Below are 11,592 nucleotides of genomic sequence, written 5' to 3' on the forward strand. Positions count from 1 at the left end.
ATGCCGCCGGTGCCGGCGGGGCCGGGCGCGGCCGAGCGCAGGCCCAGCGTGCGGCTGTAGGCGGCCAGGAAGGCAGCGCGCACCTCCTCCAGCCGGGCTGCACGGTCCTTGCTGGGCCCCAGCCTGCAAGACAGACGGGCAGAGAGGGACGGTCAGCAGCTCCCCCCGAGCCCGGACCCGCCACCCCTGCCGCAGGCTCAGCCGCCCAGCTCGAGGGACGCGCCAGCCCCTCCCTGGCCCGAAGCCCAGGCGCGTTCACCCCCCTCAGGGCCGGGGCGAGTCCAGCTCTGAGCTCCCACGGCGGCGCCGGCCTGTGCAGCCAGCCCTGCCTGCTGGGGAGAGGGCTCCTGGCCTTGCTGGCACCAGCTCCCACAGGCCGCCCGGCGCCTCTGGGGGCAATTCCCCCCCACCCATCCCAGCCGGGGGCTGCAGGGCCACGAGGCCACTCGCTGGGGGCGAGGGGGCAGGCCACATGCATGGCTCCAAGACGCTGACCGTGCCCTGTCACACGTCCCTGGAGAGGTTTTGCAGAGGTTGCTCCAAGGGCGCGCGCAAGCCTTCCCGGGCCGCAACCTGGCACAGCTCGTCTGAAGGGAAGTGTCAGCCACCCCCTGCCAGCAGCTCCATCCGGAAGCAGCAGCAAGGAGAGGGTGGGAGGCTTGAGAAGCAATGCCCGGGCAGCACCAGGGACTGTTTACCCAGCCCTGCATCCTGGGCTGCTTCCCCCTGAGGCGGCTCAGTCTGCTGGCCTTTGAGGGGTGGCTGTCCTCCATGGCCGGCAGCCTGAGGGCCTGGCCCTGCGGTGGCACCACCCGCAAGCTGCTCCAGGCCCTTGGCTGCCCGCTGCTGCATGCCCCACTGGGCTCGGGCACCATGCGGGCACTAAGGGCACGCGGCAGCCCCGACGCAGCCACAGGTGCACAACAGCGAAGCTGCGAGCCCAGCCTAGAGCTGGTTTCCAAGGAACCAGCACCTTCAGCACAATAGAAGCTAGAAAACCTCTGCCCGCCCTGGAAGTTGCACAGGGAGGGGCTCGGCCGGAGACAGGCAGCATCCGCACCACAGCCGAGCACTCCTCAGAGCTGGCCACAGCCCGCAGCTGCACAGAGGGGCAGCATCATGGACCCAGCTGGGAGACAATACCTGCAGGACTCCTCGCCCGCAGGCTGGCAGTCTGCCGTCAGCGGCGGGGGTGGCCCAGCATGTGGCCTGCAAGCAGCAGCCGCCTGCAGCTGGGGCAGATCAGGCCAGTCTCAGCCAAGATTTCCTAGGAGCAGGGTGGCTAACAGAGGTCAAGGGCAGGGGGGAGGAGAAGTCTTCCTCGTCCTGGCAGCAGCTGTGGCTGGATGCTTCCTCGGCTCAGGGCTCCAGCAGCGACCAGCCCCTGCAGCCGCAGCATGGCCCCGACACTTGCAGCTGTTCTCACTTGTGTCCCAGGCCCAGGCAGCGCATGCAGACTGCTCCAGCTCACCGGGCTGCACACCTGGCATGCTCCATCCTCGTCCCCACGCCACCGGGGCAGCAGTGACTCATTAGGCTTCCGGCCCATGTCCAAAGCCACTCGCGGTGGGCCTGGGTGCTGGTGTTCAACAAGGCACAGGAGCCGATTGTGGCCCAGGGAACAGAGGGTCACTCTTGCCGGGCAGCTTGGCTGTGCTGACAGGGCTCCTGGGAGACCGCTGCTGTCCACGTCTCCTGCTCTCATCTGCATACCCTTGCTGGAGGCTCCCTGAGGCCTGGGCTCAGCCTGTGCTAAGGCAGGGGCAGTGCTGCCATCAAGCACAGGACAAGCTGACAGGGCAGCAGCAGACTGCAGCAGCCAGCCTGGCAGTGAGCCCACGATGAGGAAGGAGAGCATCCCCGGAAGTCCCACGCAGGATCTCGCCCTTGAGGGACCACTTGCTTCCTAACGCTTCCAGGCCGCAAATGCCGGGCACTCGGCCCCACACCCTGGCCTAGTCCCTGCAAGGGCACAGCCATCGCTCTGGCTGGACAAGTCCAGGCAGAGCGAGAGCGGGGAACCCCAGTCCTCCAAGGTCTGGGTCGTGGCTGGGAGGTGGAGGCGAGGGGCTGGGGAAAGGCCGGCCAGCCCAGCTCGCTCGCCAACCCAGGTCCCAACCAGATGCAGCCACAGGAGAGGCCACAGTAGCTCTCAGCGTTCAGGCGCGCACCTTCCTCAGCACCCTGTGGGCTGCTCCCTGGCAGAAGCCTCTTCCTGTGCGCGCTAGGGCAGGGAGGGACCCGGGGGTAGGGTGGTAACACAGCTCTGGCCTGCCCTGCGGGCCACAGTCACAGACCCGGCCACACAAGGGCCTTGGGCTTTGTTGGTGCACTTACAGGCAGCTGCTAGGGAGCTCGTCCAGGAGGCTGCAAGGGAGGGAGGCATCTGCGCTCAGGACCGCCTGCTCCTGAATGCTGCCACACCCCGACACCAGCTGCCAGCTGCCAAAGTCTGTAGAAACGGAGGAGCCAGGCAGGGAACAGTCCACTGATCTGGGGCAGAGAGAGGGGAGATGGGGGCAGTCAGTCAAGCCAGTAACCACAAGCCTCTAGCTGCACAGCTGGCCAGCGCAGCGTGCCCACAAGCACGGACAATGGCATCCTGCCTGCAGTGATGAAATGTGCCAGCACGGAGCATAAGTCAGACCATTCCTCCAACAGCAAGAGGAGAAGCCAAGCTGGCTGAGGCCTGTAAAGAAGCAAGTCCTTCCGTGAGCCACTTGGGCAAAGCTAGCAAGAAGCAGAGGCCATGCAGGAGTCTATGAAGCCATGAGCAAGATCCTGCCTGAATACCAGGCACAGGCTGGCCCTGCAAAGGGCATGCGCCCACTGCTCTCACATCCTCCTGTGGTTGCAGGGCCCCAAGGACAGGCACCAGCGTGGCAGCTCTGGTGCCTCAGAGCACAGGTGGTGGCTTGGGAGACATCTCAACATCCCCGCGTTGGCCGCCACTGGGAAGCAAGTTAGCCTTGAGGCACCACAGCTGGATGGGTTGGAGCAGCTACACCCGTGCCCCGTCCAGCGATGCTGCACATCCATGCATTGGCAGATGGGTGGTGTGGCAGAGGCCAGCTGGGAGATGTTCATCAGGACAGGAACAGCAGCTGAGGGAGGGGACGTAGCTTCGGGCATGCAGCCTCCCACCAGGACAGGCAGACGTGAGTGAAAGCCTTGAAGAGCCACGGCAGTGTTGACCGAGAGTCTTCATGTCCCTGGCCTCTGGGGAGCAAACGAAACCTTCAGGGCCTGCAGAGCAGCGTGCATCAGGTGGTACCACCCACGGTGTGGCAGGGAGCTGGGCAGCGCAGAGGCAAAGCAAACCTATGGCAGCAGGTCCCTGGGCCTTTCCCTTTGCATTGTGCCCACGACTCCTGGCATCTCCAGGGCTGCAGCCAACAGCTGCCCATGCTGAGCTCCGAAGGGTCACGTGGTGGAGATGCTTCGTCTGTCTGCAGGAGGCCAGAGACGGACGCCTCCAGTTCCCCTAAGCGTTAGCAGCAGGAGCCAAGGCCCTGTCTATGCCAAGTTTGAGGCAGCTACAGCTGGGGACCACAGGCCCCTTCAGCCTTGGGAGGACCCCTGATGTCCAAACGGTGCGAGGGAAGACGCATGGCAAAGAGGCGAGACCGACTGCACTTGAACAGCCCCCAGGCAGCCACAACCGGGCTCCCACCCAGCCTGCCTGGCTCTTAGCTCTCCTCCTCCTCCCCGCCAGGGTCAGGGGCCTCCACAGGCTTGGCTGAAAGCTTGTTGGCTGCTGCTAACGGACAGCAGCAGAGCTCAGAGGAGGAGACAGGGAAGCTCTGGGCAGCACAGGCCCCGCAACAGCCACGTCTCCAGAGACCGAGACAGAAAGAGCCTCTGCCCCGAGGACTTACAGTTCAGGGGACCAGCGGCAGTGGCTGAGCTCCCAAGGCCCTGGGAAGTGCCTTCACGTGCAGGTGCCAGGTTTGAGGCATCAAGCGCTGCTGACTTTGCTAGGAGTCACCTAGAGCAGCCCCTCCCCAAAAGAGCTGCCCTTCCCTGAGTTGCAGCCCCCCCCACCGCCCCCCGAATTCTGCAGCAAGAGTTTCAGCTTCCCGGACCTCCAGTGGGGCCAATATTTTTCATTTAAACACGTCACCATTTGCAAGCTGAGCCCAAGGGGTGTCCAGCAGCCTGGGCCTGCTGTTCCCTTCATCTCCCCAAGGACCCGGGTTCCCATAACCACATCAGAACTGCAATTGCCCCTGGGACATGAATACCACAGACCTAGGACAGCAGCCACCCGGGCATGATGGGGAGGGCCAGGCAGATCGGCTCTCAGTTGTGGGCAGAGGAGACCAAGGTCTATGGCAGGGATAGGGGCAGGAGGGGGACTGCTGTCGGGCCATGAGCAGGGCAGAGGTAAGAGGCTAGTGTGAGACTGGCGAGCAAAGAGCAGCCCAGAGCCGAGCCTGAGCACAGGCATGGGCCACAGCACCTGTGGGCTCCCCAGGCAGGCTGAGGCCTGGCAGCTGCTGCCCAACATGGCTCCTGTTAAGTAGGTTGCTCCTGCCCAGGCACTGCCTCCCCTGCAGGATGCCCCGCAGCATGCTGAATGCACGGACACGTGCCCACGACCAGCGATCCAAGGCAGCAGGTGTTGGCACAGCCACAGATCCTTTCCCACGGCAGCTGGACACATGCCAGCCACGCCTTGCTGCCCTGCCTGCCGCCCACCCTCCACCAATGGTCATGCACGGAGCCATCAGCCAGTGAAAGGGATGGTTCTCGTGGGCCTGGGCAACAGCACAGTGCAGTGCGAGTGGGTAACGCCTCCCTGCCTGGTTACCAGGAGCTAGAATGGAGCTTGGACACTGGCATCCCTGTCAGCGGAGTAGGCAGAGACTAGACACCTGCTGCACGGGGTGGGAATGGGGGGGGGACTCCCAGCGCTCACCTGGAAGCAGCTGGGAAGCAGCACTTGGCTCTGGCTACCCTCAGCCATGCCAGGCTCTGTGGGCACCGGCTAGGCCATGGTGCAGCACTAGCACTGGCCCAGGTGCCAGAGGGAGGCTTGGCAGAGCTGCAGCTCCAACCCTCAGCTCCTGGAACATTCCCAGCCTCAGGCAATCCACCCCCAGCTGCAGTCCGGTGTCCAGCCCCGTTGCTGCCCAGCATGGGGCCCAGCTGCTGACGCTGCTTTTTTTTCCCTGTTCCAAGCCAAATCAAGTCCAAATCCATGAGTCGGTCCAGAACCATAAATGACCCTACAACAGGCAAACACGCCCCACACTAGCTGACGCTGCTTGAGTGGGAGTCCGAAAGCCTGGAGCTACCAGGCCCCAGAGCAGCAGCAAGAGAAGGCTCAGACACCAGCTGGACTGGGCCTGGCTCTGTATTCGCAGCGACGCTGCAGAACAGGCTGCAGCAGCCAGTACAATAGTCCCTTATAATTCCCGCCACCGCCGTCGACAGATCCCTGGCAGTCGGGCTCCCGCCGCACTCGGGTCTGTTTAACAGGACTTAGCAAAGCCCATTCAGGCGCGGCTGATCTTGTTTGCTAATCCACATTAGTGTCAGCAGCGTGCACTAATGCCCTGATGCAGGCACGGATCTCATTAGCACACACCGCAGGCTGGGGCTCCGTCTTGCCCATCCGCCCTGGCCCCAGAGCAAGGAGCTGGGGCCAGCAGCACTGCTGACCACACACGGGTGCCTACGTGGACGGGCTGCCCTGCTCAGCTGCCACCACTGCTCTGCAGAGGTCTGTGCCCAGCACTCTGGCAAGCGGCACGTGGTGGAGGTGGGACAGAGGGGGAGCAGCTCAGAGGCCCAGCACACTGGCCTGCTTTCAGGCTGCCTTGTCCAGGGGCCCAGCTGGCTCACTGAAGACAGCAACCACAAAGCTTCTTGTGTCCAGCTGGGTGCGGGCACGTGCTGACCAGGTGATGCTGGCAGCTGTCTCCCAAGGACATCCCGATGAAACACCAGCAGGAGCTTCTGGGGCTGTGCAGCCAGCTTCCCCCTGCCCAGCACCCTCCCCCCGTGGGCTCTCCATGCTGCCTGGCTATATTTAGCTGCCTCGAGTGGCTGCTGGCCTGGCAGGAAGGACCATCCTCCCTGCTCTGCGGCAGTGGCTAAGTACTCTGTTGCCATGGCCACACAACCAGGATCAGAAGTCAAGTGCAGTCATTTTCTCAGCTTAAAACCTCCCCAGATGCTGCCCTGAAGCTACCACCATGGAGACGCGCGTGTTCCGGCAGCAGCACCCGCCACGTGCTCTGCTCCTCCACGTGACTGCTTGGTGGGTCCCAGTGACAGCTCCACCCACATGCCAGCATCCTCCTGTCCTCTCAGGTCTGCCCCTTGTCCCTCCAGCTCAGTGCTGAAGTCCAACCTCCTCTTCCTTCCAGGATGGAGCGCTCCAGCTGGAGACACTTGCTGCCAGTTCACATGCGGGTCCTGTGAGATGCTGACCTGCACAGATGCAGCCAGAGGCGCAATGCTCCTAAGCCACGCGGGCACTTTGTGGCTTCCAGATGGGGAGGAACAAGAGTCACTATTGCAGCTGCTGACACGTCCTGGGAGCCCCTATCCAGGGTGGCACTGCTGGGCCATCCTCCTCCAGGCCAGCTGCAGGCAGGGAGGGAGGGGAACAAAGACCAACTGCAGCGGCTTCGGCCAAGTCCTGGCCGCTGGGGGACAAGTTCCAGGCTCCTGCTGTCACCCTCGCAACTTCCCCCGACCCCGCAGCCATTTCAACCTCCCCACCTTGCCTCCTCCCTGCATTCCCCATGCCAGGTCCCCCCTCTTCTCCCTCCTATGCTGTGTGCCCACGACCAGGGATCAGCGCTCGCTCACCAGCCTAGGAATAGCTCCCCAGGTCTTCAAAGGGCGAAGACAAGACCACAGAAGCTGGGCCTGTTTCTCCAGCCACCAGGTGCCAGCAACAGCAGCTTCCATCTCTATGACCGCACTTCCTCCCTACTTCCCACCCTCCCTCCCCCGGCACCTCTCCAAGTTCATCTTGGAGAGAACAGGATCACACTCCAGCAGCAAGGGCTGAACACCATGCCGAGGGCCCCCTCAGCCCCTGGCCTGCCCCGCTGTAAACACCCCACAGGGGACAGAGAACAAGGAAAACCAGGAAGGAAACCTTTTCCCTTTATGGCACGTCTGCCCGAGGTTAGCAGTGCTCATGGGGTGGGTTTGGATGGCAGTCACCAGCAACGAGCTGACGGGAACCTGGAGACCCTGCCTCTGAGGCTCACAGCAAGCCATCGACTGTCCCCCGCCAGGCTGTAGGCATGCGAGAAGGCCCAGCCTCCTCTGCAGGCCCAGCACCCAGGCTCCCCACAGCAACTCTCCCCAGGCCCTGGCCTGCTGCCCTGTTTTGCCCTGTGCAAAGACAAGACCTGAGCCCCCACTGGGCTGTCCTAACACAGCAGCTCCAAGCTGCGCAGATGCAACTGCCCCCCTTTTGGCCAAGACGAGCTTTGTTCTTTTGTGCAGCTCACCTGGGCCTGGGCACCTCCAGCGGGCTACTCCCAATGCGCAGAAAGTGGTCAGAGTGGTTGGATGAGGATGAGCTGGAGGACTTGGCTTCGAGTGACCCCATGGCAGCTGGCCCGTCTTCAGACAGCTGCGCCCGGCTCCAGAGAGCAGCATGTGGTGATGAGGAGCGGTTCTTCTTCCTGCCCAGAAGATGCGAGCCTGGGGTGAAACAGCTGCCTCACGTGCGTGCTTCAAGCACAGCTGCTCAGATCACAACCTCCAGCCCTGCCAGGCCCATCAGTGCCCACCAAGATCTGCCCAGCCAGCCTGTTGCTCTGCTGGAGCTCCCTGTCTGCACCCACACGAGCAAGAAGCAAGATGCCCACTGGCTCCATCCACCCACACACACGCTCTGACACGCCGGTCCATCCAGCATCAGCCTGGCCCAAGCAAGAAGCTCCCTGCTGGGAAGGGCCGCGCTGGTCCATGGCCTACTTCAAAAAACACCAGAGCAGATGTGCAGTCACTGAGAGCATCACCCTGGGCAAGTGGTTTGGATGGGGGGGATGCCCAAAAGCACAAGCCCAGATGCCACCTGGTGCCCTGTGCAGTCTCCCACACCAAGATCCTAACTGCTCTGTTACTGCCTCCATGCCCCTGGTGATGGGCAGGGCTGCAGATCATGGCAGGAACAGCGGTGTGGCTGTGGCTGCAAACTGGCCACCACTCCTGTGTCAGCCCAGGCACTACGTGGTCCCCTCCCCCACAACCTGACAAGCCAGCTCCCTTCCCCTCCCCTTGTTGCACTGCAATGGGCTTTCAGAAGGCCACACTGCCAGCAGCTGCAACTTCCTCTCGCCCAGAGGAGCTCAGCTGCCTCCCAGCACGGCCCAGATTTAATTGAAACTAACTGCAGTGTAAAATGGCCTCAGCGCTTGTGTTCAGGGAGAGGAGAGGCAAAATTAAACTGAGCGGGGCAAGCCCAGAGAAAGGCTCTGAAATCCCCAGCCCAGCTCAGCGTCAGGCTCTCCGGGCAGGCTGCCAGAAACACAACCTGAAGGGGACTCAGGCCAGCATGGCCAGGACAGCCCCGTTCTATCTTAGCAATGCCACACAGGGCGTCCTTTGCTCAGAGCCTCCTCTAGAAAGCTCCAAGGAGTGGCCAGCTGGATGCTGCCCCAGCAGGGAGGTCCTGGGCCTCGAGTCCAGACCTGGCCTTCCAGGTCACCCCTCCCATGAGTGGGTCCAGCCACACGGCAAAGGCTGGCAGGGCCAGGCGGGGAGGATGGCCCAGGGGCAGGAAGCTTCTAGCTCCCAGGCTGCATTGATTCCCAGCTGCTTTATCCCCGTTCTTGTTGACAGCAGAGTGCGGCTTGCTTGGGTAACCTACATTCCTGATTAATCCCCCTGCACCCAGCTGGCATCTCCAGCACCTCAGAGGAGTGGGGGAGGGGAGACAACTGCTGCTCGTCTTCCTTCCACCACGCACGTTCTTCTCAAGTCGCTGGGAGCGGCGGGCCTGATGGGCAGGGAAGGCTGTGGAGCATGGGCTGCCAATGGGGCACCAGTACCCAGCTCTGCTCCAGGGAGCGTCCCCAGTCCTAGTGCATCTAGGAACCAGGTGAGCAAACTGTGTGAACAGCTGCTCTGCCCTGACCATAGACTCGGGCCTACCCCAGCAGCAGGAGACAGCCAAAGGTAGGGATCTCCTGCCTTTTCGGTCAGGCCCCAGTGTCCTGTAATGCTGACAGTATTCATACTGCTTGCAGCTGGTCTCCCCCTGGCTCCTGACCGGAGTGGAAAGCTGCAGCAACCAGCCATCAGCTGCACTGCACAAGCAGGGCACTGTGGGGGCATGCGACACCTGCTTCCCTCGGTGCTCAGCCCTGTTCTGGCCAAGCTTGCACGGCCTATGTGCCAGGCCAGCTTCTTACCAGGCTGCCTGGGCCTGGGCTCCTGCTGGCATCAGCTCCACAGCCTCGTAGGTGAAGCTCCCAACCACTCCGGGAGAGCTCTCCACGCCCAGGGAGAAGTCACTGCTCAGGCTCGTTGTGCTGCCCCGGTCCCTCTGCTCTGAGAAAGGGAGACACGAACAACTGATTTCCAATGAGGAGCAGAGGAACGCATGCCTCTCACCCCCCTCCGCCACCACTTCGCTGGCCAGGGCCAGATCCGGGACGAGTAAAGAGCAGAAGGGAATGCAACCTGAAGGGCAGCCATACCGAAGAGGGAAAGCACCTTTTCTCTCTTGCTGCAGAGCAAGACGTGGACCAAAGGCTGGCAGTTGCAGCAAAGCAGGTTTAGACTGGATATCTGGAAACACTTCTTCACTGTCAGAGCAGTGAGGCAGCAGAATAGAGGCCTAGGGAAGCTGTGGACTCTCCATGACTGGAGGTGTCCAAGAGGAGGCTGGGCAGCCACTGGGCAGGGTGATCTAGGTTTGGCAATGCTTGTGCTCTACTATGGGGATTTCCCAGGCTTCTGGGCTCTGCTGGTTGTAGCGTGGGGCGGAGGGAACTGCTCCCCCCACCCCACCTTTGCCACTACACATCGGGGTTCTTGAGTCTCTCCATGACACAGTGGGTGTTGGCTGCTGCCCGGGCTGGGGACGGGAACTGGGCTACACCAGTGTTCCTGTTGCGACAAAGCTGGAGGGTCTTGCCCCTCTGCTCAGGGTCAGGCCAAATGCCGTATTTGGGGTCAGGAAGGAATTTCACCCAGTGACCGGACTGGTAGACCATGGGGCTTTTGCCTTCATCTGTAGTGGGGGCCACGGCCTCTTCCTTGGATCTCTTGAACATAAATTAGCCACCTCTACAGCAGCAGCACGACATTGGCCACTATGGTCCCCATACTCTACCTGCAGCAGGTTTGGGTGTGATGCCTGGTGCTGTCAGGGTGACCGTGTGGTTTTGCTCAGCTGCTGGACAACGGATTTGTCCGAGCTGGTTTGGACAGGGCTAATCCTGCCACAGGCTGGGGGTTGGACTAGCTGTGACCTCTGCAGGTCCCTGCCAGCCCCACTGCTCTGTAACTATGAATGCCATAGATGTGACCCAACATGACATGCTGGGCACCAAGGGGCCTGCCCTGAGGGACCCAGCCAGCACTGTGGTAGTACTCACGGAGCATGCAGATCTCCTCCAGAGTGAAGCCGGGGGGCAAGCTTTTCCGCCTGGGGACAGAAGGACAGTCAGCAACACAGTGTAGACCCAGAGAGGGGCTAGTCTGAGCTGGATCCTCATGCCCCTGGCAGGCTTGGAAGGATGGAGACCTCTGCTGCCACCCACCAGGCCAGGGAGGGGGGGCCCCAACGTGGTCTGGCTCTCCTCACAGCTGCTGTGAGACCCACTGTCCCTTCGAGGGGCAGGGACAACAGGCTCCCTGGTTCACCCCCAACCCCAGATGTGGCTTGAATTGGAAGGGACCCAGCCGCAGCCCCAGCATGCTGGAGGGCTGGAGCAGGGACAGGGGCAGCAGAACACCAGCCAGTGGCTGCCCCAGAGCAGAGAGAAGCCTTAGGGAGGGCTGGCAGAGCTGCAGGGGACATTGCTCAGCAGTACAATAGCCCCCAACCTCCTGGCTCACACGGCACCTGGTGGCCCAAGCAGCCTGGAGCCCTCGTGCTCCAAGGCCCATCTGTGCTCAGGAAGCCTCTGGATGCGGCATGAAGCAGAGAGCTCCTCCCAGCCCGGGCAGCCTCGGCACCTCCCAGGCCTCGGCCCCATTTTGCAGCCTTCTGAGCACAGAATACATTAAGGGAAAGTGGGCCAGGACACCAGGGCTTGCATCTCCCTGCAGCAGCAGCACTAACAAGCTCTTCTGGCAGGCGCGGGTTCCTCACCTGGGCGGCGGTGCAGCTGAGAACTCCAGTGAGGTGATGTGCTTCAGAAAATTGAAGCAGAAGAAGAAAATCTGGAGGAGGGGGAAAAGCAGGTGAGGGGGACCTATGGCTTGGGGCCACCCGCACCCCTGCCCTGCTGCTGGGGTGGGCGACTGCAAGACACCAGCAGTAACCAGACCCTCCCAACCTCAACATCAGCCAGGGCCCCTTCTGGGGCCTCCTGTCTGCTGCCCCTGGGTCATTGCCGCAGAAGACGTCCAGCACATTCCTGCCACACTACACCCGGCTAG

The 11,592-nt window shown here is 62.3% G+C and overlaps 1 protein-coding gene across 1 annotated transcript in view; it reads right to left on the minus strand.

Moving 5' to 3' along the window:
- The window catches only part of MTMR14 (myotubularin related protein 14), a gene marked incomplete at its 3' end in the record, with an annotated part of 56,630 nt that overhangs the window by 9,849 nt on the left and 35,189 nt on the right, over positions 1-11,592 (minus strand). The window contains exons 13-18 of the mRNA XM_019504598.1: positions 11,303-11,373; positions 10,584-10,633; positions 9,393-9,531; positions 7,482-7,658; positions 2,338-2,493; positions 5-123 (exon numbers count right to left, since the gene is read on the minus strand). Coding sequence (XP_019360143.1) covers positions 5-123; positions 2,338-2,493; positions 7,482-7,658; positions 9,393-9,531; positions 10,584-10,633; positions 11,303-11,373 — 712 coding nt within the window. The remainder of the gene's footprint in view (positions 1-4; positions 124-2,337; positions 2,494-7,481; positions 7,659-9,392; positions 9,532-10,583; positions 10,634-11,302; positions 11,374-11,592) is intronic.

This window comes from Gavialis gangeticus, unplaced genomic scaffold (assembly GCF_001723915.1).
Source record: "Gavialis gangeticus isolate Ggan-Ray unplaced genomic scaffold, GavGan_comp1, whole genome shotgun sequence".
Taxonomy (NCBI): domain Eukaryota; kingdom Metazoa; phylum Chordata; order Crocodylia; family Gavialidae; genus Gavialis; species Gavialis gangeticus.